The sequence below is a fragment of the Ostrinia nubilalis genome, chromosome 25, assembly GCF_963855985.1.
Source record: "Ostrinia nubilalis chromosome 25, ilOstNubi1.1, whole genome shotgun sequence".
NCBI classification, from domain to species: Eukaryota; Metazoa; Arthropoda; class Insecta; order Lepidoptera; family Crambidae; genus Ostrinia; species Ostrinia nubilalis.
In genome coordinates this window covers 11287846-11315583 of record NC_087112.1, presented here as the reverse complement: position 1 = coordinate 11315583, position 27738 = coordinate 11287846, and the positions used below count along the sequence as shown (strand labels likewise).

Sequence of the window (27738 nt, the reverse complement as noted above, 5' to 3'; positions counted from 1 at the left end):
GCATCGCAACGCGCCGCTTCGCCTACCTATCTGGGCGTTAATACTAAATAAGTATCCAAAATAAACCAATTCAAATAAACCCAAATCGCGCGCTAAACTCATCTCAATAAAAATTCAAGTGTTTGTGAAAGTGAAAGAAGAACCAAGCTTGGACCGTCCTGTGGAGTCTGCTCAATCGAAGGTATCCCATCCCGTTCCTATCCCAATCTCCTACACCACCTTTCTGGCCAGGTAGAAAAATAACTATGCATCTTGCGCGGTGCTGCTGTCCCAATGCAACCGAAAAGCGGGTTTTAATCTGCTCCTTCAAGGTGGCCAAATCACAATAAAAACTTGACCATGTCTCATGTCTTCATCTATTAACGCCACTTGTTCTTGGGACCAACGGATATTGACCTGAAGTAGTAGTATGTGTATTGTGTGTTTTATTTCCCTAAAACGGCCATAAGTTACTACCTAATTAAAGAATTTGGATATCAACAATCTCCCTAATATCGTATTAACTACATTCGAAAATAACCACACGGATACTCTGGGATTATCGGCGTGGATAATCCGCGTAATCATTATCGCGCGATAACGCGTCGATAGCGCGCGGGGCATAGCGCGGGGCATAGCTCGGGCCGCAGTCGCGCGCAGCCATGGAGCGCATGTACCACACGTACACGCGGCAGCAGTGGGAGGCCGTGCTCGTCGTGAGTACTCGAAACAAACAAACATTGCTTGCACATGCACACTTACTCTCTCTTCATTCGTCAAGCCCTATTGAGCTACGTCCATTTTCATTTTTGACGGAACTTAATCCTTAGTGGCCCTAATAAATGTTGTTTGGATTCACAAACCTTTACAAAAAAATTGTGAGTTGTATCAGTATGGTTTTCTTTCTAGCTCTCTAAAGAGCTAATGCATTTCAATTTCCACTAATGTGAAAATTCTTTTCAGTCCCCATTTGGATTCTAGTATGATTTTAAAACCTATTTCTTTCTTGGTAGGTACCTATCATTCGTTTTTGTATGTTAGTAATTCATCTGAAGAAGAGGTTGTCATTCAGAAGGTACAGCATTTCATCTGCCAATTTGCAAACAAAGTAGAGTATGTATCAAAAGCATAAACGTTATTAGTAGAACTTTTATTAGCATATTAAATTATTATCAGTTTATCAAGGCAAGATTAGCTCCTTTTCGGCATCTCCACGACTACGTCATAAATATCTAGATTATCTATCGTGCATCAAAACAAACGTCAGTAAAAAGTACCTGGTTCCGCAGCAAATGTCGGCGCAGCTGGGCCGCGAGCGCACGGAGCGCGGCGGCTCGGGCGGCGAGCGCGACGACGCCTCGTCCACGGGCTCCGAGCGCCTCTACGAGCAGGACATCGCCATCCTCAACCGCTGCTTCGACGACATCGAGAAGTTCATCGCGCGGCTGCAGCACGCCGCCGCCGCGTCGCGCGAGCTGGAGCGGCGGCGGCGCTCGCGCGGGCGGCGGCAGGCGGGCGCGGGCGAGGGCATGCTGGCGCTGCGAACGCGCCCGCCGCCGGAGCGGGACTTCGTCGACGTGCTGCAGAAGTTTAAGCTGTCCTTCAACTTGCTGGCGCGGCTGCGAGCGCACATCCACGACCCGAACGCGCCCGAGCTGGTGCACTTCCTGTTCACGCCGTTGGCGCTGATCGTGGACGCGGCGCAGGACGTGGCGGACGGCCGCCTGCCCTCGCGCGTGGTGCAGCCGCTGCTCACGCGGGACGCGCTCAACCTGCTGGCCAACTGCGTCACCAGCAAAGAAACGGAGCTGTGGCATTCGCTGGGCGACGCCTGGCTCATACCCAGGTATGAGGTGGTTTCAGAACATTATTGAGACTGTAGACAATGTCAGGGTTTTTTACTTCGTGAAATGGCCTCGTAGTTGTTTTAAAAGCTTTTGCTCCATGACCGCTCATAAAATAGTATGATATGTTATGATAAACAATCGATTTTATGGCATTATTGAGTGCAATCGCCATCCACCTATTTATATTCAGATAATGAATTGTGATAAATATTATCAATCATAATTGGTACAGAACCGGTAGTAGATCAACACTCTTACAGAAGTCAATTCCAAGGATAACATCTATGTAATTAACAAAAATAAAACAATCGTGTTTTATTTATAAATTATGGGTAGAGTCAAGAAGTAGAAGTTGAAAGCACACTAGTTATGTACATTGTAGAAAATCTTAAGCATATCTTTGGTGTCTGCAGGGAACAATGGAAGACAGCGATTCCCCCGTACCACCCCGTGTTCATGGACGGGTGGTCGCCGGACTACCAGGTCGATGACCAGCCTCTGCGCAGGTAACAGACCACTATTATCTTTGTTAATATTTGTGGGTGCACATCATTATTAGTTACTTCTTCCAATATCTTTGTGTTCATCACCTGTCTGTCATCTTCTCTGTGTCATTGTGTTGTCCTTGTGCCGTGGCTTATGTGTGTGTGCGCCAGGACTTCGCCTCGGCGCAGCGACGCGGGCGCAGGCGGCGCGGGCGCGAGCCCGGCGGGGGGCGCGGGCGGCGGGGAGGGCGCCGCGTACGCCTACGACCGCGACGAGAGGGACGACATATACGGCGAGCAGTATGCGCCGTATTCCAGGTACACTTGCTTTGTTGTATGTCATGCTTCTGTTATTTGTAATCCAAAATCGCTTGACCAAAAGACCAAAAGAACACCTCCGCCACTTTGCGAGCTCACCTTTATTCAATTTTCCGAAAGTTGATGCAAGATAAGAGCCTTTTTCTGAACTGTTCTGAACCTTCAAGCTAGAGCGAGCTTGGCTGAGCACTTTTCTTTTTGTGTGTAGGTACATATGTCATCAGGTAGGATTAATTACGGAACCCTAATAACTGGAAGACTTATGCCCGTTTACACCATCAATCCCTAATTTATAAATGACTCCTTTGAAAATAAAATTCCTGTTAAGTGTTACCATAGAGGTCACTTAAAAATTAGGGATTCATGGTGAAAACGGGCATTAGAAAATAGACCATTCCAATACTAATGCCAATAGTATTTTAATAAAATGTCAACATTTTCTGTTGCAGCGGGCGCACGCTCACGCGCGAGGACTCGGGCTCCGCCGCGTCCTCCCCGGAGCGAGAGCCGCCCTACCGCCCCGAGCGCGACGACGGTCAGTATCCCAGTGCCAACACTGATGAATATTCTGTCTTAAAATAACTATAGAACCAGAAATTACTAAATTATAACTGCCGTTTACTCTCTTTATCTCTCTCTGAAAAAGAGCTCTCTGAAATCTTTTAAAATGCGATCTCCAACCCGCCTGCCAAGCGTGGAGATTATGGCAAACCCTCCACTGTATTAGAGGAGGCTCATAGTCCAGCAGTGGACTGTAAAAGGCTGTTGATGATGATGACTGCTGTTAAGCCAAAGAACTGTGGCGGCGAGACTAACTAATAATGATTGGGCACAACTTTCTAAAAGAACACCCTTGAAAATGATCAATCATTCACCACCGCTGGACGTAAACATCTCCACAGGTGATGATTTCTCTCCCTCTCAAAGAACTAACAGGTCAAAATATCGTGAAAAAGAAGAAGTAAAAGATAACATTATGTACTACCTTCTTGTTATCGTGTCGACAACCTGCACAGTGTCACCCCAAAATTCCGCTACAAGAGTGGCGTTGTCAGCGGCATTCATTAAATCCTCCTGAGTGCAGTTGCTCGGGCACTCAGGGAACGACATCATGTGCTTCATCGACTGGCGAACAAAACCTGCACTTCATGTTTGAGCCATCCAAGAATACCCACCTAATTATGTGTTTGTGTTCTCTTGCAGACGAGCTGGGCGAGTCGTGGGCGCGCGGCGTGGCGGCGCGCGGCGGGCGCGTGGTGCGCGTGACGTACCCGCGCACGGCCAACAACGACAAGGAGCTCACCGTCGTGCGCGGCGAGTACCTCGAGGCACGTACCACCGGCACAACCGCTTGTCTTCCCTTTTGCTCCTTTGAATCGATGAGCAAAGTCATCATCATCATCTCAGCCATAGGACTTCCACTGCTGAACATAGGCCTCCCCCAATGCTTTCCATGTTACCCGGTTGGTAACGGCCTGTGTCCAGCGCTTTCCTGCTACCTTTACGATGTCGTCGGTCCACCTTGTGGGTGGACGTCCCACGCTGCATTTTCCGGTACGTGGCCTCCATTCCAGAACCTTGCTGCCCCATCGGCCGTCAGTTCTGCGTACTATGTGCCCTGCCCATTGCCACTTCAGCTTGCTAATCCGTCGGGCTATGTCAGATATGATGAGCAAAGTGGATTAGATAATTTAATAGTGATAGCCTCTAAATTCATCGAATCAGGAATGAGGAGATCCGTAAACGTAGTAAAGTCGCTGACACAGTCCGACGGATTAGCAAGCTGAAGTGGCAATGGGCAGGGCAAAAAGTACGCAGAACTGACGGCCGATGAGGCAGCAAAGTTCTGGAGTGGAGGCCGCGTACACACGGCCACATTGTTAACTATCCATTTCTGTTTTTGCTCTCGCTCTCATCAAATGGTGATTCTTTGCGATAGAACGAGACGACATGACCGGCAATGGGTAGTTAACACTGTTGCCGATAGTACCTACCGGAAAGCGCAGCGTAGAACATCCACCCACAAGGTGGATCGACGACCTCATAAAGGTAGCAGGAAGGCGCTGGATGCCGGCCGCTGCCAACCGGTCATCATGGATGTCGTTGGGGGAGGCCTGTGTTCAGCAATGGACGTCTTATGGCTGAAATGATGATGATGATGACCCTCAGCATGCGTGGCCTTAGTTACAACAAGCTATAAATAAAACCAAACTAAGGTTTAATGGGATTGAATCAAGCTTGTAACTTGGTGAACTCCTAAGTTCAAGATTGACTGCTTAAGTTTCGATGCTGAATCTGGCCAGCATGTAATGTGTAACCGTGTGTTGTCATCAGGTGCTGGACGACTCGCGCAAGTGGTGGAAGGCGCGCAACCGGCGCGGCGCCACGGCGCACGTGCCGCACACCATCGTGGCGCCCGCCTTCTCCCCGCCCGCCTCGCCGCACCTCTACCCCAACCCCATCTACACGCACTACCAGGTACGGGACTATTCCCACCTCTCGTTCCCACCGCTGCAACTCCTGTGCAGCAAGATCTACAGCTTGACCGCCAATAAAAACCCAACCAGTGAAGGTCAAGTTTGTCCCGGGGGAAAGTTAAACTGTCATTGGACCTTTATTTGAAATTAATTAGAAGAACGTGGAGTTCGAAGTTCGCACTACCAGGTAAATTGGGCTATCAACTGGATGTCCACGCTTCAAACGATTCCACCTTTTAGGGCACGCAGATGATGCTAACATCGTCTCATGCAATAAATGTAACCCATTTTAGTCTCTCTGTGCAGCTGGATTCTGAAATTAATTATTTGACGATCTACCATTGCTAACTTGAGCACCGACACCTAGCTCATAATGAATTTAACCGCCTCTGTGGTCTAGTGGTAAGACCACCTGCTTCAGACGCAAAGGTCCCGGGTTCGATTCTCAGTGGGGACAGATTTTTCTGTTCGGTTTGGTTGGTGGTAGGGCTTGTTCTAAGTCCACCATCTTACCTATATACCAATGTTAACAGCATTGTTGTGTTCCGACAGTTAGAGGTAAGATAGCCAGTTCCTCCGTGGTTGAGGATTCCAGGTGAAGCTCGCTTCCACCTTCGGCCTGATCATCACTTACCATCAGGTGAGATACAGGCCAAGAGCTTCCTCGTTGTGAATAAAAAAAAATTGTATGATAGTGGTCTGGTAATGAAGGCCAATTTTGTTAAGGAACCATTAGGCGCAGGCTGCCATGGATTATGTTTTAATTGTACTGTTGTTCCAGGAGGGCGGCGGGCGCGGCTCCGGCGGCAGCAGTCCCACGGGCGCGCCGGGTAGGGCGGGGGGCGCGGGCGGGGCGGGGGGCGCGGGCGGCGCCGGCGCCGACTGGATCCGCCGCGAGCGCCTCGGCAAGAAGGGCGAGTTCCGATACTTCTAGCCGCCGCATTACGCAAGAGTCCATATCGGCAAAGCTAATGGATTTATCAGACAATTATCTAATTGAGTTTATTACTATTCGTGTGGACTAAAATAACAAACGTAGTGTCAGGGAAATGAGCAGGAACTCAGATTTACCACCCGTAGCATAGGCAAGCCGTTCATTTGCTTGCCAGCAAACAAAATAGTCCACATCAGTATTGGTGAAAAAAAAAAGCTTAAATGTTTTATGGTTGCAAATCCGTGATCTATTACACACTTCTACATCTTATATCTTGCTAAAGAAATATTCAAAGTAAACGCGTTACATTATGCTTTGCCTGTCACTGGGTTCAACACTGTCGCTACGTTACACGGGCGTTTCTTGTTAACCTCGTGTGAGATTTAAATAAATCCCTGATAGCTCCACTTCAGTCAGTCTATTCAAATCTGGATTATAAATAAGGACAATTTCACAAAATACAATAACCAAAGATCAAACATATTAATTAACCAACTGAAGTCGTTCAGTAGATCAAATCCAATACGTTTCCTCAACAACCTCGAGAAGCTCTATCTGAATCACAGCATCAAATCCCAAAGTCCAGAGATCTTGGAAATATTTTGATAACGAATCCAGATCCGACTTTGGTCACTATACACCTAGAGTCCCTCTACTGAAAATGCTGAAAAGCTTTTTCGTGTTGAAGCTAGAGGGAGCTAGCCTTGGTTAGTCATAATTTATGTACCCTGTATTATAAGTAGATATTTATTCAAAGGCAAGGCAAGTACTTATGCGAAAGGTCAGAATCAAAATCATATTTTGATACATCTTTAATAGGTTTGCTATCAATGCACAAGTTTCATAACCATAATTTTCTGCAATCTTTTCAATGTTTATTTATTTATTGTTTTGGTTTTTAAAAAACTGGATAGGCATCATAACATGCAATTCTAATATTACTCTGACTTTTTGCGATAAAATGCGGCGGTTTGGGTATGAGTCGGAACGCGCGTGGTGGTGTCACGTCGCTATGTTCATACATTTTCGTATTTGTGCCACGACACGCCCAATGCGTGGAGCACTAGAGCGACGTGGCACGACCGGGCCGGGCGCGTGGCGTGCGCGGGCGCGTGTGTTGCTTGTGTTTGTCGCTAACGTGTGTGTCGCTGTCGCTGTCAACAGGCTAAATAATAACTACCCTCAATCATATACGTACTTATGACATTTGAAATACACATACGGAGAGTAAAATAGTTTTAAAAGCTTTGTACTTAAATTGTTACGATGTGCAATGAAACTAATTTATATCAAAGGCTAGTCAATTATGTTATCGGAAAACATAATTAACAAATCGTAATTATTATTTAGTCTCTTGGAATACTTGATATGAATTAATCTTCAAGATAAAAATATGAAAAAATGTTATTTATACGAGTAATTATGTATTGAGCCGATAAACGAGTAATCGTCGGTGCGAGTTCGTGCTCAACTCAAGATTTAATTTAATTTTTAAAACAAATAAAAATCTATTAATATTATTATAGTAATTGTAAAATTACACGGCACCTCTTCTCCGTCCGCTAGCTCGTCGGAACAAAGTATTCTATTGTGTTTTATTATAAAGAGTCTATTACTAGTTCACGGTACTCACCTGAAATGAGTCAGATAATTTAATGAGAGAATGATTTAATGTAATTGAGAAGGAGTTTGATTCAGTTAATGAGTACTTAACTTTAATGTATCGAAGTGGGTGTGTTGCGGATCGAGTCCAAGTTCAAAAAAATGTTATTAGACCGCACCTAAAAAATTGAAACACCCGCAACTCGCCCACTCGCAAACAAAGTAGATAATGCTCCGTTTTTGTATTTAAGTACATTTTTATACATTAAATTTTTTATCAAATCCGAATTTTGGTTTTTGTTATACCCTCTTCCTGATAATTCTAAAGCATAAAAGTGATAAATTGAATATGAAAGTTAATAATGACACTGATGAATAACTTTAGGTACATAACGTAACTAAATTAATACAAAGTAGCTATCGCATTTCGCCATTGTGTGTGTAGCTTAGCTTTTATCTTTATGTTGTGTGTATGTGTGTGTGACAAACTGTGGTAAGTCTCATCTAATGTTTTGTTTGGGTGGTTGTCGTTTTAATTCTTTTTCAATCTGTAAGGAACTACAATAACTCCTATGTCCGTTTGTATTGTTCACTGTAGTGTACAGGATGGAGTCCAGTGACTCGATTGCCCTCAGCGTTAAAGTGGTATTATGTAAAATAATAAAGTCACATCTATAGCTAAATGGGAAAACATTGTGTTTTCGTTAAGGGCTTCGTAATATAAATGATGATGTCACAATATCAAGGAAAATATCAATTTGCAAAGGCAATTGAATCCAGGACACCATTGGCCCAAGGCATTTTATAACACCACTAAGTGAGTCATGGCAAACGCAACCGAAATATTTTCTGTCTTAGACTCTTCTTACACAAAAGAATCTCGAAATAATATCATCATAGTTTACCTTGCTAGTGCACTTAGCCTGGTGTAACACGCCACTTGCAGAGAAGCCTGCAGCAGCCCCGCCGCCGCCGCCGCCCCCGCCACCGCCGCCGCCGGCACCGGCGCCGGCGCCGGTCCCCGCTCCAGTGCCAGTCAAGACTGACACCATGAAGTGTACGTATTATTCAGATATCTTGTCCGTTATTCCACTTATCTTACTGGAAAATTGTCTATGAAACTGTAGGAGGCTTGCATGCAATGCATCGACCCGACTCTCATTAAAATGTCGCACTCCTCACACAGACCACGCAATATTCCTTACGAATTGTAAAAAGTTCAGTAAATCTGTCGCTTTTACCTTTAAATGAACGACTGACAACTGATTTAGCGACTCTTAACGCTAAGAACCTTTTGAAAAATTATGGGGTTTTCTTAAAAAGTGGACTCCTTAAAATGGGGATATCGCAAAACGGGGATTAATGGTCCGAGTATAGGCAAAAAGAAAGTTGAAATAATTTTCTTTGTTACGGCTTTCAGCGACAAAATCCATGATGAGCACGAGCAGCGAGCTGAACGAGGAGCTGAAGATGGTGCTGCCGGCCATCCAGAACCGCAAGAATAAGCTCGACTTCAAGAAGACGCCCGATATATTTATTGACCAGGTATGCACCGTATGTCTGGAGAAAGAAATTATCTTGGGACAACTGGAAGGCAGAAGTGCGCGGGGCAGGGCACCGACGAGATGGTCAGACGCGGTGAGGAATACGGTGGGCGGGAGTTTGCATCGTGCGGTCCACACAGCTTATGACCGCAGTCTGTGGAGGAACACTATTTATTGTCGCGATCCTCATCAGTCAAGAACCGAGGAAGAGGAAGAGAATGCACCGTATTATTAGATTTTTTCATTAAAGAGATGCATCTCTAACTATTCGACGTGATATTGGATTCAAGTCCACTTGAGGCAATCGATTTAAATAATAAAATTGCATCTTATCTACACGATAGAAGAAGGAAAGATCTAGGCTCTATAATAATAGTTAACTACCTCTCGAAACGCGACTGGACCACTACATTTTCTGAACAGAGCCTGGGACTCACCCACATAACGAAAAGTTTTAAAACTTGCACCTGTATTGTTTCAGAAATCCAACCCCGACGAGGTGGTGAACTGGCTGGAAGCGAAGGGCTTCTCGGAGCGCGCGCAGAAGCAGCTGCGCGTGCCGGGCCACCAGCTGTTCGCGCTCGGGCGCGCGCAGCTCGAACGCGCGCTTGGGGCGGACGAGGGCAAGCGGCTGTACTCGCAGGTGCTGGTGCAGCGGAACGTCTCCGGGGTGAGTGGACACGCCTCCCCCCACATTCGCCACTACGGTGAGCTCTACCTTGACACGCATGAGCAACATCGCTTCCTCATTGAGGTCGATCAGCAAGACAGTCAATCTACTTTCTTCTTCTTTTGTTTTGCTAATTGCGCCAGACAGTCAGTCCACTTCTTCTTTTGTTTTGTGACAATCCAACCTCTAAGTATTGAGTCCAAAGCTAGGTGTTCACATGACAACCCGTATTACACTGGATGCGCGCTCAAATCATCACTACACTTTATAACACAAAATAACAGCAGATTTGTATACTAAAGTTCATTAAACAATAAATTAAAAGCATTTAAAAAACATCGACCATGCTTTCCGTTTAACTACCCTTCACGGAATCTACAGTAAACTTGCAAGACGATTTTTAAGTGTCAGTAAAATTCGCCTCCTACCCACATGACAGCATAATAAAATTAAAATCAATTGGAGTTGTAAATCCGAATATGCATTGAAGATAAACCTGGAAATACTTATCGACTAATCGATTTAATCCTTACTAGACTTGATTAAATATCTGTAACTAATTAATTGTTATTCACTCTTCCAGTACAAAACTACGTCAGCCTCCGAGCTGCAGAGCATACTGCGGAAGGTGCGGGAGAAGGTGGAGGTGTCGTGAGCGGCCGCGTCGACGAGCGCGCGACCCGATGCACCGACGACCACGACGAGAACGCGTCCGTGTGCTGACGGCACACTAATCTTGAATATTTATTCTTATTGTTCTCAGTTTCAATACTTCAACTCGTGGAACAATTGATTTCAATGGTGTCTCGATTCGCTGTACTTGAATGACAAAAATGAGTTATGACAATAAAAAATATTTTAATTATGAGACAAAAATTAGGACCTCATTTAATGTATAGTGCTGGTAAAATTTTGTGAAGATGTGACTTGATTTCATTGGATTTAAAACGATGAATGACTAGCTACGTTCCATTGATTTCAATAACGACTGACAGTCATCCAGTCACTTGTATTAGTTACGATTGTTATTTTAAACATGTGCAATAACTAAGTTATTTTCAATTAAATTATATCTTACTTAAGCTCGACATAGACAATACTTTTATGTAATTCACAGTCAACAGCGCATCAGACTAAACATATTTGTAGATAATACAGTGGTAGGGTTAATATTGGGACGTGTAAAAGTGCTTTTTAAAAGCCTATTTGCAAAAGCAAAAATAAATTAATTTTATGAATTTTATTTAATTTTAATTTTTTATAATTTTTTAAATTTTATACCAATAATACTTTTTATTACCACTGCGATTTTAGTGTTGAGTTTGATGTGCTGTTGACCTAGGGAGGTACGTTGTTATTTTATAGCGCATTATTTAGGATTAAGATAACGTCAGTCTGTTATCAAGCTAGATTAAATTATTTTATACAATAAACGGACTTTTATTTGCTGATACATGGCCTCGACTTCGTAGATTATTTAGGAATGTGTTGCGATATTAAAGCAATACCTACCTACTATTATATTAATGAATTTGCATAAATAAAACCAGTCAAATTAATATCATACATTTTATTAAAAAATATTCTGCTTTAACAATTACTTATAATAAACAATAACATTGTATAACCCGAAATGAGTAGAAAAATAAAGCTGCATAGTTCATCAAAAGAAAGACACAATTTATTTTGTAAATCTAAAATAAACGAAGATATAATCATAATTTGAAGATATAATTTGTTTTACTTATAAAATTCATCAGTTACCTACGTCGCAATTCAAAATTGCTAAGCCTTGCAGCATCAATCGTAGTTCGTACGTGTGCCAGCAACTAGCAGTCACGTCTAGCACCAAGCGCGCGCTTCTATTGCACAGTCCGACGCTCAAACACTAATGCTATTTTAAAATTTAAAATCCCATAACAAAGAACATAAGACATAGTTAATACATAGAAAAATCTTTTTTTTTAATTTCCTCATGTTGAAAATCATTGCCAAACCCACTAGAAATCTAGACAATTTATGAGCATATTGCGGAATATTGGCCATCACAACCCTTAGCTGATACTGAGGATAAAAGTCATCCTCATCAACATTGATTGCACCCGCCGCGCCTTTGCGTGCGCTACAGACTCCACCAGAAATGTAATACATACCAGCTAAGTGCTGCGATTGCATGGAAATGTTATTCTACCGTGTAACTAACTAAAATAAACATAATGTATGGCACGATTTATACTAACTTAAACTACTATGTACAACCATCATAAGATGCGCTTTCATAATGAAATTATGAAATCAGGTCTGATTTATTAAATCAAGTGAAATAAGAATACAACATTTCGCAATGTTCTTTAAAAACTATTTAAAATGCCTCCCATAAATGTAGTAGGTAAACCATTTATTATTGATTTGAGATTTTTGGACATATCTACTTCAAGATTTTCAACTTAAAATCTCGTTCCTACGGAGTCTATAAACTCAGCTGCCCATGTTTCCAAACAGGATAATAAACTTAAACTACAATATGTATTTGTCACTACACAATAAATCTAAGTGTCTACTCACATATCACATACAGTATAAATTTTCTATACAAAACTATACCTACTTAGGTACGTACTAACTAAATGGAAAGTATCACACGACTCACTCGTCCCGCGAGCTCCACACATAACCACTAACATGAAAATTCGATATGTCCTACATTTTCCTACAACTCATACACTCCTCATTTAAACTTCAACACACTTTAATATCAAATGAGCTTTTTATACCAGTAATTAAATATCATCAAAGTGAGGTGGAACTAAAATGCCTGCCACAGTGTGAATGGCTCTGGAAGGGTCACCTCATCTGCCCTTATCAGCTTGTCCATTTTATGTGCACTAACACGAGTTTACGAGCAAAGTGACTCAGAAACTATTTACAATTCGTTACAAAGTCTGTGGTTTAAAAGATCATGATTAATGAAAACTCCCCTTTTCCGAGAAGTTTTCTTCTTCTAGATTTTAGGTTTGTTTCATGCTTTTCTTTATCAGAATTTTCGGTTTTTATCGATCCAAAAAGCTAGAAGACAATACCAACGTAATTTTCGTCAACCAAAAGTCTTTAGTCTGATTATGTCCAACTTATCACGTCCCACGAGTCACGACTGCCAAGTCGGCGTCGCGTCGTCGCAGAGCGGTCATTGTTGTCTCGCCGCCATGCGCGCCGCGATCGCGGCCGTCAGAGCTGACCCTTTGCCGCTGCCATCCTCAGCGGCGAGCAGGGAGAACTAGACGAAGAAAAGGTTGCTTTTTTGAGAATACTAATTTAATGGTTTAAGTATATTGCAAAAGACAATGCCGGAAATTGGCGTCTTTTTTTTGCGCGGCCATCGACCAAACCTCATTTTTTGGTTACAAAATAGTGTAATAAACCAAACTTACTATGACATGTATACCTCTAAACTCACAACAACAGTGACATTGTATGTGTAAACAAACAATACCATCCATTATAGGCTCCAGCCATCAGTGTGGAGCAGAATCAGCGCAATAAAAAAAGACTATTTTGTTGCAATTTCTTACAAAACTTGCGCGCAAAAAGCAAATCTAGTATGTAAAATCCTCAAACTTCTAATGCTTGTAACTCAGTTCAGACTGAGTTTAGAGGTACATGTCATAGTAAGTTTGGTTTATTACACTATTTTGTAATCAAAAAATAAGGTTTGGTCGATGGCCGCGCAAAAAAAAAAAAGACGCCACCTTCCATACAAAATCTGGCATTGCCATTTTTTGATTCCAAGAAAAACAAATATGTTTAAGTTTATGGTCGAGCGAGGTAGGGTAGGTACCTTGTGCTTGGGCGCCAGCAGCGCGATGTACTTGTCCATGAGGCGCGCGATGCGCGGGTGCCGCTTGTACACGGAGCCGTCCACCGCCACCACCACGTACGGCCGGTCCATGCGCCGCAGCAGCGTCGCGATGCCTGCCGGGGAACATGTCTACGTCAGAGATACGTCACATTTCTGGACGTGCTTTCTTATTTTTTATCCACAACAAGGAAGCTCTTGGCCTGTACCTCACTCACCTAATGGTAAGTGATCATCAGGCCGAAGGCGGAAGCAAGCTTCGCTCGGAATCCTCAACCACGGATGAACTGGATATCTTACCTCTAACTGCCGGAACACAACAAAACAACAGACTTAGGTAAGATGGTGGTAGCTAGCCAGGCGGGCTTAGAACAAGCCCTACCACCAACAAACCGAACAGAAAAATCTACTCCCACTGGGATTCGAACCCAGGACCTCTGCGTCTGAAGCAGGTGGTCTTACCACTAGACCACAGAGGCGGTTAAAAAGTTTATTTAATGTATGCTACCGAACTCAACCTTCGGTCGTTCTTCTTCAATCGTTCTTCGCAATTTAGCTACTCGTATATCTTTATTTTTCTTAAATTGTTCTAACATACCATGCATTAAACTTGCTATGCCAAAGTTACCTGGGTTCGACAAGGCCTCTATAATCCAGTGGTAAGAGAGTTTAGACAATATTGTTAGAGGGTAGAGGTAAGGGTACTCACAGACGGAGACGAGCTGCGCGGCGCGGTTGGAGACGACGCGCGCCACGTGCTGCGCCACCAGCGCGTCGGCCGCGCTCACCGCCACGCCGCACGCTGTCGTCAGCGTCTCTCGCGTGCGCTCCCACGAGCCCTGCATGCTCTCCCTGAAAGAACACAAAAAATCAGGTTATACTTGGCCGTTTCCTCAAAATTATTAGACCGCCGTTTCCTCAGACAACTAAAGTTGTTACATCGAATGTAACGACAGCGAAAACGCGGCATCAAATGGTCATCAAACCGAATGTCTCGGTATCGCACCATTGCATCGCATGGTAAAAGTTTTGCAGTTATTGTAACTTACCTATGGGTCTAGACAAAGTGCACATTTTAATCGCAAACCAGTCGAAAAGTGGTCGAAAAGCCTTTTTTGTATGGAGTTTTAACGGATTCGATTTTCGATTCGATCAAAAAGTGCACTTTGTCTAGACCCACTGTACCTAACTTTGAACATTGTAAAAATGACGTTGAAGTGATATATCGAACTCGGGCTCTATGTGAACTATGGATATCACTATGACACGAATCATTGAGCCCCCAATTTTTGTGCCCAACAAGTTCTCATCTATTTTGTATCTACATATGGTTTTGCAATAAGAGTAGGTAACTATGTATCTTTATAATACTTATAACTTTGAAAGTAAACTTGTAACTGGTGTGAAGAAGGATGACTCACTCCTCGAACATGCTGAGGTCGGCGGTGGCGAGCGCGCCGGGCCGCGGCGCGGCGGGGAACAGCCGCTCGGCCGCCAGCGCCGCCAGCGCCGCGCGCATCACGTCGCCCAGGTACTTGCCGCCGATGTACTTCTCAAACCTACGCAGAGGAGAAGCTTATGAGATAAGATAAGATAAGATAAGAAAAACTTTATTTGACACAAAAAGGAAAAAATAAAAAAACAGAACAAAGAGGTCTAAAAAACAGAAGAAAGGATCTTTGGTAACCTGATGGTAAGAAATGACCATAGGTTGTTAAACCCATGCTTTATCCACATTTCTAAACGCCGAATTGAATAACTGTCTCCTGTGAGATAGTTCTACGCCTAAGACAATCTTTAGTCAGACCCACTTGAGAAACTTTATCTTTTCCATGGCTCTCATCATCATCATCATCATTTCAGCCATAGGGCGTCCACTGCTGAACATAGGCCTCGCCCAATGACTTCCACATCGCACGGTTGGTAGCGGCCTGCATCTAGCGCCTTCCTGCTACTCTTATCAGGTCGTCGGTCCACCTTGTGGGTGGACGTCCCACGCTGCGAATCTATGCGGGCCTATGCGGCTCTCATACAATCAGCAAAAGACAACATAAAAAGTACAGGCAGTGCTCATGCGGACGAGAGCCGCGAGCGATTGCTGGCAGCTTCCGTCTCACTCATTGGGCTCCGGATGATACATGATACCCACTTTACAGAGGCTTTAGAGGGTAGGCCCCGCCCTTCTGGTGACAGTGTTTTTGCGCCAGTGGGTATGCAATTTCGTGCATTTCTCGTAGAGAAAATAGAGGACTCACGTGAAGGAAGCGACGAGCAGCGAGCTGGCGTCGACCTCGCGGTCGATGTCGGTGCGCACGAAGTCGAGGCAGCCGTTGTCGCCGAACGCGCCCCACTCCACGTCCACGCACACGTCGTGCACGCGCTCGTGCGCCGCCTCCCAGTGTTGCACGCGCGCCGCGCGCTCCATGTAGCAGCCGTTCGAGCCCGTGCCCAGGATCACGCCGATCTGGAGATGATCGCGAAACGTTAACTATGAGACGTCCTGACAAATAATTCGTGTAGAGACTAGAGAAAAAAAGTGAGTATGTGAAGGAAAAATATGATAGCGACCAGTCACCTTATATTAATCAAATCAAATCAAAAACATTTATTTCTTATTATCAAGCCTTTCCAGGGTTTGTGAGTGAAGAAAGATTCTAGACTATAAAGAGCCACCACACGTTTGCTATTAACCGATTGCAACTAGGTTAGAAGACGATAGATCTTTATGAATTACATAGGAACCAAGTTTTTTTAAATCAGCGCAGTGTTTCATTTTACTGAAGCGTTTCAAAAGTTGAAAAACAGGTGGAGTGAATTGAAGAACCTAAACTTTTATTGATCTATGGTTTCTTTCTTCGCCACTTCTTTTCAGCACCAGCCCATATGTTGTCCCGAAATGCTGGTAGGGCAAGCTATACATATTTGAGAAGTATATGGAATGGGCCTAAATACTAACTGAATAAAAGCTTTGCCTTATGCCCGTTTTCACCATCAATCCCTATTTTTTAAGTGACCCCTATGGTGACACATACCAGGCATTTTGTTGTCATAGGGGCACTTAAAAATTAGGGATTGATGGTGAAAACGGGCATTAGACTAACGATGTGAGAGGGAACCCTTTCTTTCAATGAGTGCGATGGCCGTAGGCTGAAGTTATTCCAACGTACCCCGACAGCAGGGTCGATGTGCGCGCCGGCGACGAGCGTGCCGGTGGTGTCGTTGAGCAGCACGCGCACGGTGACGTCGAGGCGGCGCGCGCGCAGGCAGCGCTGCAGTAACGCTGCCACGTCCACGCCGCCCATGCCGCCGCACTTGAAGCTCTTGGTCCACGTGATCAGCTCGCCCGACAGGATCGAGTGCTGCTTCATCGGGAACGAGAACGTGAACCCTGCAAATCACACACCAGATCCTTTAGTACACATTCAACTGCTGGATAACGACCCTCTCTACTACCAAACTCCCCACGCTTGCAAGACTGACTGAGCGGCAACACAACACACAATACAAAATGTATAAAAATGAAGTATAATGGGAAATAGTTACCTAAAGAAAGCTTTTCCTTTTCCATTCCTTCTGAACGAACGAAATCTAACACGCAGTCTGCGAGGAAATTGAAGAGGTCTTCCCCGGGGCCCACTCGCATCTCGTCACTGTAAAAAATATTTTTAATTGAAAGAATTGTTTGAAGAATAAGACTCCCAGAATCCGAATTTCGATCTAGTTAGATCATACATAGAAGCTTGCACTCGGAAATAAAAGACATGAAATAGAGTTTACCTGATGTGGTATTGTTTGACGTCCTCCCGCACTAGCTGTCCTCCTCTAAGTTCCAAAAGCAGCACTCTGAAGTTTGTGCCGCCGAGGTCCAGCGCCAGGAATAGACCCTCCTCTGGAAAACACATGAGGTACTTTTAAATTACTTCTTCACTTCGACCTTCAGGATCTCATTTGCTTCCGACTTCATCCCATTTCTTTATTCCTCATACTTCTTCTAACTCCACTTCTTCTTCTTCTTTTCGTGTCGACAACAAACCTACACAGACCAAAACTTCGCTACAAAAGTAGCAATAACTCTACTTATCAGATGAAGAAGAAGTAGAGAGAAGTATCGGACGAAATAAACGTTAAGTCTCCCGTTACCGGTGCCGATTAAAGTATGTACCAATTAATGCAAAAAAAATATATACCGAAGAAGTGAATTTATGAGTTTATTGAGCCCAACATAGTTGGAACCAATGGGCAGAAGAACACCCACAAGGTGGACCGACGACATCATAAAGGTAGCAGGAAAGCGCTGGATGCAGGCCGCTACCAACCGGGCAACATGGAAAGCATTGGGGGAGGCCTATGTTCAGCAGTGGACGTCCTATGGCTGCGATGATGATGATGATGGGCAGAAGAACGGAAATGAACATTAACAAGTAAATATTTATTGATTGGGCCCAACTGTTAAATATGATATAGCGTCCTAAACAGAAGAATGAGTGCGTTAGACCTACCGGTGCCGTCGGGTAGCTCAGGGATGTACGTGTTCTCCATCTGCAGGCTGGAGGGCTGCTCGCGCAGGCCGCGCTCCAGCTCGCGCTCGAACACGTCGCCCACGCGCAGCAGCGTCGCGCCGCCCAGGATCAGCCCGGACAGGCGAGCGTTGATCTGCAAGCCAGAAAGGACAATAAAATTATTTGAATTTAAGAGCACAATGCCCGCTAGCCCGCTAAGAAATGTAACAAATCGCCTAACGTAAAATCTGGGATACCAAAATATTGTTATTTGGATAATACATAATGTGAGGAGTACAACATTGCATTTAAACATAGTATTATAGTTGTGACTAATAAACCGAAGTAAAGAATCCGTGATTGGCATTTAAACGATGTAATATTGGCTGTTGTTGCATGTAACTATTTTAAATACGAGAATCATTATCATTGTAAAATAGCTTCGTATTGCACATTAAATTTCTTCCACGTAAACGGGTAATTTATACATAGGCAGCAATGTTTATCTTACAAAGATTTATTATACTCCTGCGCTGCACGGCATTTTCAAAGTTTTCAGGATGTCGATTCAATTTAATATTACATAGACCCGTACTTCTTAGTAATTTGAACCAGTTTAATAATATCTTGGGAAATAAACTTTATATGAAGGAGGCGCTACATCCATCATTAGTTGACAGTTGTTAATTAAGTTTCAGCGGAGGACGCAGCTGGCAGGTGGCAGTAATTGCTTGGATAAAGAAAGTTTGCAATACATTTATTGCACCGTAGAGTCGAGAGTCGTAGATTATTATGTAAAACGAGAAGAAATTTTGATAATGATAATATGTAAAACCGGGTCTCCAGCGCGTTTTTGCTCTACATAATCAACAAAAACATCTCATCATTCAACAAAATTGCGTACAAAAAATGTTGACATGTTTTTGTTGATTGAGATAGAGCAAAACACACGCTAAAGACCCGGCTTAGCACCGCCAGCTCATCAGGTCGGCTGACGCGCGGGCGGCGTCCCGCGGGGGCGCACGCGGAGCGACCTGCGCCGGCGCTGCGTACGCTACATTGTTTACATTGAGACGTATGTACAAACTTACGTATACGGCATATATGTCTCGACGATACTACTACACGCCCCAAGAATTTTTCCAAAAAAAAAAGCTCACCAATTTTATCTAGACTTTTTTTTCGAAACTTTAATTCGAAAGGTTGGTACATTTTAACAATTCTTTGGGAAAAAAGTTCATATATGTAGATAAAAGTAATTAGTTACTATCACTTACTGTTTCCACAGTAGGTGCTCCGGAATCTGCTACCATGCAAAAAATGTACAATGATAACAGTATCTAAGATAATTAATTGTACTTTTTAACATTTTCATAATTAATATCTTTTTAATTACAATATTATATGGGCGATCGATTTTAACACCAATAGATAAACAAAAGAAAACAAAGTATAATTGCACGTAATATTATGTTCATAAATCATTAGCAAGTACTTTAGACCTGACAGTTGTCAAATCCCTGTAAAGATTAGATACCTAGTTATTTATGAAAGTTGTTGCGAAGAAATTTTCCACACGACAGTATCTCAACAAATAATTTCCAGGATTACAAATACACTTGCTTACGTGGGAGGTAAATTTATTATACTTATGTGTTGACTAAAAGTCTCGGAAACGACTCTAGAACTCTATGTTTAATGATATAAAGCCTAGAATGAAGAGTTTACTCAACATAATAATATTTGTTTAATATTATCTTTATAGAGCTGTAAAGAGACCAAGACTCGTGATAAATTCAATGATAAATAATAAAATTCTTGATTGGTTTACAGTTACTGTGTTACGCGGTTTGTTATTTTATTAAGGCTAATAAAATTAATCGACTTTTTCACTTCAGTTTTTATATTTCTTAAACTTGTGCCCAAGTTTGGTCTTGCCTTGCCAAATAAAGGTATGTAAACGATTATTTATTCTGTTGATTTAAAAAAATGTCGTAAAAATTACAGTAAATCAATATAATTCTATAAATTCTTCCGTTGGCTTGTAAATAATCATTTCATATCTGTAAAACCAACCTCGCAACAAATATATGTATAGCTAAAGCACATACAACGTGTATGTAATTACATAATATGCTGTAGTTAAACATACCGACGGCTGTATGTATAGCAGTAGTTATTAGCCTACGTGTGTAGGTAACCTTTAGCGGACGTGAAGCGGAAGGTTGAAGTCACGAGATGTAGTTATATGGCGTAGCCGCTACGCCGTAGCATTCGCGACAATATCGGCAGTACTTTCAATAGAGCTCAAATAGATTTGATCCATTATTATAAGGTACGGATTTGAAAATCAAAAAGTTCTAATGATGTCATTTTCATTCCATCGTCTGATTATGTCTCTAGTTTTAAAACAGCTTATTACGGTTATTTTTAAAACTTGTGTTTTAGGAATTCCCAAGTACCTAATGCGAATTTATTTCAGTATTCGCAAACCTCTTAAAATGAAAATGAAATATTTTATTCAGCGACACAAAACAGCATCAAAAATATTAAACCTAGTCTTACAATGATATTGAATGTTTCACAACGCTGATCTAGATTGATAGATTTATATCTGAAGCCACTGTTTGACCAATCATCAATGTTCAATCAGTTGACCCATTTGCCTCCAATTAATCATACATAATGTAAAGTACCTACCTATCCCAAAAAATAGATGTCAAACTATGTGCTGAAAATGGTAAATGATATCTTACTTTCATAAAGAAGCTCCATGTGACGTGTGTATGTGTAAGAAGGAACGTGACCTCGTGGTGTTGTGTACATCATTTCGTTAATCGGTGTCCCCAAGGATAGTGCACATGCGGAGATAATGTGCTCGGATTAGCAGCTGAACTAATGACCCGCGTCACGTTTGTTTCTAATGTTTTCAAAGCAATTAGTATCAATTTATATTTTGCTGATAAGTAATGAAAGCCGTTTCTGAACAAAAATGGCGCGAAATGAAACCAATATTTGGTCAAGATTTAGTAACTACAGTAGCTGTACTGATAAGAACAGTAAAACGAGTGAGCAAAATAATTTAAATTCATGTAATTAAACGCTTAATTAATCTTAGCCTTGAACATAATTATTCTTATATCACTCATTCCCAATATTTATTTATACATTTTATTATGCCAGATAATATTTTTAACCAGTATTCAGTATAAATACTCGGTAAAAGAAGTACTGTTATATTATACTCGTAGTAGACTCTTCGTAGTAGGTATATGGCTAAGGAAATTCGCTCTCTGCATTCTTTCAGTATTTTACATTATTTGTAAATAATTTAAACACATGTTCTGTTAATAAAATTACAAAAATAACACTTGAAAAAAATTAGATTTGATAGGATAGGCATCTATTTTTTTTTCAGTTATGTCGAAGATGAAGAATCTTTATTTAACTATCCTGCTGCCAGATCATCTGATCCCTTGCTTTTAATAAATATCTAATAGCGTCATAGGGTCATGTGATTGTTGTATTGGTAGTGTAATAAATCTCCCGCTTAATAAGTATCGGCGCGTGCGTCGCAATCAAAGCGCCATCCATAACAATTGAGCGCCGGCGCAGCGCGATTGGCACAATTAGCTCCAGAACATGCCAATTGCACTTTCTTACATAACGCCCATCCTTGAAAGAATTCATCACATGGGACATGGGTGAGCAAGTCTCGGACAACAACCTTTAGGTAGATATGACAAAAAAATATCTACCCTTAATTAAACACTAACAACTCCATTCCATAATTAGGTAGGTATCGCAAGAACATTGAACTGAAATGTATATCGGATTTTGACCTATTTGACCAGTTTTATCTCTGAACAATCTGTTCTAATTAAAAAGCAATTGGCAATAAGTTGTTTATAAACAAACACGTCAACAGCTTTTTATCTCGGCACATTGTAACAAGGGCATGCAGACGAAAACAAATCTTTGATTTTTTATGTACCTATTTACTCAGCTGTTTACCTAAAAGACAACAAATCTTTTTATTTCCATTTACCTACACAGCTTATAATTCCGTAGCCGTGCTAGCTCATCATCATCAACAAATCATCATGCATGACGTGACGTTGCTTAATTTCATTTACGTCAGTAGTAATCTATGTTATGTATTGTTAACAACTATACTTAAAATAGGTAAGTTATTACTTGCTGACCATTTTAGGGACATGATAATACTAATATTAATAATAATATCTACCTACATAATAAATAGCAAAATATCGTTTTGACTGTCGATAAAACAACCTAGTTCAGGGTCATCTACTACGCACAAATTTTTTGATAAGAACGTTTTTTTATCCATTAGTAGACACTACCTATACCTATCCACTTAAAATGTATGTAAAATGGGGCCATGAGTGACAGGTACACACGCAAAATCTTTGAGTTGTCCATCACAAAAATAATTGAGACCTATTTAGTACCGAGTTCTAGATCAATGAGTGGATAAGGCTTTTAAATCGTTTTTTTTAACTTCAGCTATTGAAAAGGTACCTAAACTAATAAAATATAAATTATGATATTTAGTTAGTTATTTTATTATTCTCCAGTCGCAAACGGACAACATCGCTATAAAACGATAATCTCGGCGAAGGTTATCGCACTATTATCGCCGCGCATAAACAGATGAAACCAAATCACTGAAGCAATTAACCGCCTACGATTATTTTGATTTTGGCAGTCAAAATAATTATGCAATTTCAGACTCGAAAACGTAATAATTATTGCATTAATAATTATTACATTAATAATTATTACATTAATAATTATTACAGCTGAAAATAAATGACCCATACCTTATACGTTACAATTACTTACACCATTATTTAGGTAAGATTAAACTCATTCGGTTGAATCGTAGACAGTGAACGTGGAGTAAGAAAGGACATAGTTAGTTTATATTATTTAAGTGACACCTAGGTAAACCTTTACACTTTATTTAGGTAAATAAAACGAATATTTTAATAAGGATTCAATAGGGAACCAAGGGTAGGTAAATGTGAAAATTAATTGAAAGAATAGTATCCAAAGAACCTCTCTCGACCGAATATCCTGATGTGAAAGCCTTTGATTAAAAAGTGAAGTGCAATAAGTATCCCCGAGACAGTTTAATCATACACGTAGTTTCAGTGGATTTTATCAGTTGTTATTGACAAGATCGCCGGTTCGGCGTGGAGTGGGTACGCGGCGATGCGCCCGTGCCTAAATCTGTGGCGGCTATTTATACGCCTAGACAACGCACGGAGAATGGATAAAACATTTTTTAGTTCAATGCTTTAAATTCCGTCGAAAATGTTTTGTTTTTCGCGCTTCTATTTTATAAATGAAAGGCAATGCTTTTCAGTAAACTGCGCCAATGTTATTTTTGTAGAAACCGACCTACACGGTTAGTTTATTTTTGTTTTATGAGAAACAGTAAAGATAACTACATTTTAAAAGACATTAAAAGATTACTGTATCAGCAAAATCATTGGTTGACATAGTACTTTCCTTTTGATATTATTATTGCGTATCATAAAGCTATTTTGAGCTTTACTCGTAGTAAATACACACGTGTTTCATAATGAAATTTTCAGCATACTTACAAATATAAAGCAAACATTATTCAGTTGAAAATTGAAATTTAGCATTATCATGTAGCTAGTAGAATTTTTTCAATATGTCCCCGAGACTCGTGGCAAAAAGAAGCAACCAATCTAGAGACAGTAGATCTGTTGGAAAACTAAATTAAAATGATAAAGAATATTTTTGTAGGAATTTTCAAGACAAATACAGATGTTAAGATTTTTGCAATGGCTTCTTACATTTATTTTATTTCAATACTTGTTGGTGTTCAAATAAATAAAATAAATAAAATAAAAATACTTTTTAAATATTCAGAGAACACCTGTGCATGTTGAATTGCTACAATAATTATTGTAGAGCCTATTGTTACTTGACGAGATCTCTTAACATCATTAATTTTAATAACATCGAACTAAGTTCTGTTTTTCGTGTTTTCTTAATTTTATTGATTACAAATGACACAATTTTATACTTATACGTACTTACATAAAATAGAAGCAATTATAAAATGTATAGGGTTTGTTTTCATGGCAGGTATTTGACCACAATCGCACCTGGTATACCTCCATGTACGTAATACTGCTAAATTAGTCCTATACTTACGTCGTACGTGTAAGGAAAACGGAAGCTATTATTTTGTCGTCCGTTGGTCGTACGTGTATGGCGCGTGGCATGCAGTAATCGCCTTCTAAAACGAGTTGATCTGCGGGTCAACTCTATAACTTGACTAACTACGAATACAATGCCGTTCCGGATTGAACTATGGTCATTCACAATTTGCAATTTACATGAAAACTTGTTAGCGTATGAGTGATAACTTACTAACATTGTGTTCCTGACTTGTTACTCTATTAATTGCTATTTTATTACAGAGCTTGCTTGTCACATTCATGTTGGATCTAAATTCCCAAAAAGATGCTCCTTCACTTTGTCCTTTGTTTCAAAGAAAACCATCTACAGGTACAGATGCAATTGCGCACACCTAACCACTTCTATCTGATGTATTAGAGGGAGAATTGACTTCCTTAAGTCTACCTTCTGATAAGCCAACGGAGGCTGGAGACTCTGTAGAGGCTTACCTTGAGCGCGCGCGCCTGGTCTTCGATCCTGAGCGGCGGCGGCAGGAACTGCTCGTCCCAGCGGTCGTGCGCGAGCGCGGCGTGCGCGTGCGCGTGCGCGTGCACGTGCCCGTTGAGGCGCGCCTCCAGCAGCCCGTTGGGCACGCCGTTGCTGACGCCGGTCACCACGCCGTTCTCTACTGCCGTCGACATAGCTGCTAATGTACTGGATTATCTGGAATTAAAATAATTTGGTCTTAGTAAAAGAACGCCTCATCACAGTCCGTTGGGGATTTAGAAGTCACAGCACTACGAACCATGCTCGAGACGATTGATAACATGTATCTCTTTTACTATTGATTTCAGAAACAAACTTAACTTTTCCGTAAAATCTATGATTGACATTGATCCAAGTATCTTTAGTTCATCAAAAGTATAAAACTAGACTCTATCAAACTAAAGATGAAAATTGAAAAATAATTGGCTGAAAAATATTAGTTTTGTTTTTTTTTTTCATAACATGTACCTACTGAATTTTAAAATACGAGCATTTTTGCAATATACGAGTATCTACATGATAACCCGGCGTCACCTGTCGCATGGCGATAGCAATGACATATCATATAAAAACATCTTAGGGCGATAGTGAATTGCTTGACCCGATGAAGTTTTCCTATGATTTGCTTATCAGTAATTGTAGAAACTGAAACGCAAATCGTGGCGACATGACAGCTTTAATATAAGACTAGCTTTCGAACGTGGTTTTGCTCAAGAAATTACAAACAGGTGAAACAGGCACCCATCGGAACAAGCGCATGTTTGAATTCCCTTAAATAAATAGCTGTCCATCACATTTGATTTTTTCCAGAGTTGTGTACTACAAAAATATTTACCGACTGACATTGTAGTATCATTCGACGACAATTCACGGGTTACAAAAACATTGATAGCTTATTATTATGTTTATAACAAAACGCCTTGTTTTTAAAATATTTGTTAAAAAGAGAGATAACTTTATAAGGAAAATTATGCTGAACTCAAACTAAAAGCTTTTAATTCGTGTTTGCAGACATAATACATTTAGAAACTGAATTTTTACTTGTCTCCAGCTGCTGGCGGCTCAGTGATTGTTATTTTTCCAAAAAAAAAATATTAAGTCATTGATAAATTTGACTCTACTATTCCAGCGATTATTCAAGACAGACAAAGTATTAAAACCATGAAAAATAAACTTCAATTTATATGATCGTCTAATACTAGCAGATGTAGAGACACCTAGCACCAACGTACGTACAATCAAAACAAACATTTAGCTATATTTATGCACGTATTTTCACTTGTAGATAAAAGGTATGTGGTTGGATAACAGGCATTAAGATTTGGCAAAAATGTGCGCTTTCAGACATCTAATCTATATCGATATCCACTTCTTCGGCGAGCGATAGCAATATCTATCTTACTTGTGGGTGACTTTAATTACCCTGATTAAGAACTGGTTAGAGGTAGCTGATTACGAGTGTAGTGTAGGTAATAATTTGCATTTTCGTCGAAATATTTATTACTTCTGCACACCCTAGGGGTTTACAAGAAATACAACATACTTTGGGAAGCGCTTTTCTTTTAAAGGTTGCTGGTTTTCCGGATGTATGCAAATGTAGAGACAGGATACTCGACATAGAGCATGTCGAGGACTTGCTACACAGGTAGGTATAGCGCAATACCAAATGCAGCATAATGTCAGTTCACGGTATTTGTCTGCTGCTTTACTAGTTTACTCTACCTACGCTGCGTCATTTCAGCATGCCCTTAGAGTTGGTTCTCCTTGTAAACACACGTCAATATGCTCTACCACAAACCACAAGCTCAGTGTTCACGTCTCGTCCTGCGCACACATGCGCGGTACAATAATACATGATGTATTGCAGCGCGGCGCAGGCGCGGCGGTGACGTAGCGCCGGGCCCCCGCACACCGCGCGCGCGAGAGGAAAAATAAACGATTTTCTTTTCGAGCAAGATCGTAAAATTTTAATGTCAGAGTAGCGGCTAAATGGACGATGTTTTCTAAAATAACGTTGACAACATGATAACAGTTTTAGTTAGGTTAGTGATAAGAATACTTAAAATATAAGACGTTTCTTTAGAAGACTTTTTGTAATTTATATAAACTGCACTAATAAATATACTCATATTACTTAGCTTACTGCTCGCGATATGCTACTACTTTTTCAGGAGATATCTAAACATCCTTACCGCACACGTGAGTTTAGCAAAATTTGACCTTTATTTATCATTGAAATGAATTCCTGTTTTATCAAAGCCTAATCATGCGTAATCCCTTCTACAAAATACTGGAGATATTATGTTGATTATTGTCAATTGATAGGCAAGATACGTTACTTAACAATTCTAACACTACTGCATGCGTGAGTGACTAGAATTATAATATAGAAAAAGGATAAGTTTTGCGCGTAAGATTCTTAGTTGAAAATGTTACTAAAGATTAGAATTTGAAAAAGTTCAAACAGAATCGCACTAATAGCAACCGCGTATCTTTAGCGTAGTAGGTAGACAAGGTAATATAAAAACAGTAAATCAGCCCGGGTTACGTAAAGCAGTAGGTAGAAACAATAAATACTGCGCGTCGCGGGTTATCGCGCGACGCCTTATCGGCGCCCTGACCCTGCTGTCCGCGGCCGCTGCAGAATCTTGGTAGTAAAGTCATCTGGTAGAGATTTCTTTAAGCAATTGTACTGCAACTCTAAGCTAGTAGGAGAATATATTAATATTACAATAATGCCGCACATTTCAATAAATCATCATGACTTTTGATTTCACGATTGGAGCGAATAAATATTC

General features: G+C 41.2%; 2 protein-coding genes across 4 annotated transcripts in view; one reads left to right on the top strand and one right to left on the bottom strand.

The window, feature by feature from the left end:
* The window catches only part of LOC135084140 (epidermal growth factor receptor kinase substrate 8-like protein 1), a 33198-nt gene extending 22501 nt beyond the window's left edge, over positions 1-10697 (top strand). The window contains exons 7-16 of one of the 3 annotated variants that reach the window (XM_063978884.1): positions 1269-1825; positions 2240-2332; positions 3079-3164; positions 3833-3957; positions 4964-5107; positions 5888-5936; positions 8589-8699; positions 9063-9187; positions 9668-9893; positions 10440-10697. In XM_063978884.1, coding sequence (XP_063834954.1) covers positions 1269-1825; positions 2240-2332; positions 3079-3164; positions 3833-3957; positions 4964-5107; positions 5888-5936; positions 8589-8699; positions 9063-9187; positions 9668-9893; positions 10440-10579 — 1656 coding nt within the window. In that variant the 3' untranslated portion in view covers positions 10580-10697. Of the gene's footprint in view, positions 1-1268; positions 1826-2239; positions 2333-3078; positions 3165-3832; positions 3958-4963; positions 5108-5887; positions 5937-8555; positions 8700-9062; positions 9188-9667; positions 9894-10439 lie in introns of all 3 variants that reach the window. The other 2 variants (XM_063978885.1, XM_063978883.1) reach the window with 2 other exon arrangements.
* Positions 10698-11411: 714 nt separating this feature from the next.
* LOC135084141 (hexokinase-2-like) lies at positions 11412-25138 on the bottom strand. Its single transcript, XM_063978886.1, has 10 exons — positions 24904-25138; positions 18209-18362; positions 17487-17598; positions 17253-17359; positions 16877-17097; positions 15965-16173; positions 15131-15268; positions 14419-14561; positions 13692-13825; positions 11412-13130 (listed from the first exon to the last, which is right to left on the bottom strand). Exons 1-10 carry the CDS (start codon positions 25093-25095, stop codon positions 13041-13043), a joined length of 1500 nt encoding a protein of 499 aa, XP_063834956.1. The 5' UTR covers positions 25096-25138; the 3' UTR covers positions 11412-13040.
* Between the last annotated feature and the right edge of the window lie 2600 nt (positions 25139-27738).

What these genes read in the sequence shown, in the direction of transcription:
- LOC135084141 (XM_063978886.1), bottom strand. Translation starts at nt 25,095, where the DNA reads ATGTCGACGGCAGTAGAGAACGGCGTGGTGACCGGCGTCAGCAACGGC. An exon ending in AAAGGAAAAGCTTTCTTTAG is followed by an intron (nt 17,098 to 17,252) that starts GTAACTATTTCC and finishes TGTGATTTGCAG; the next exon opens with GGTTCACGTTCTCGTTCCCG. An exon ending in CGCGCAGCTCGTCTCCGTCT is followed by an intron (nt 13,826 to 14,418) that starts GTGAGTACCCTT and finishes GTTCCCCGGCAG; the next exon opens with GCATCGCGACGCTGCTGCGG.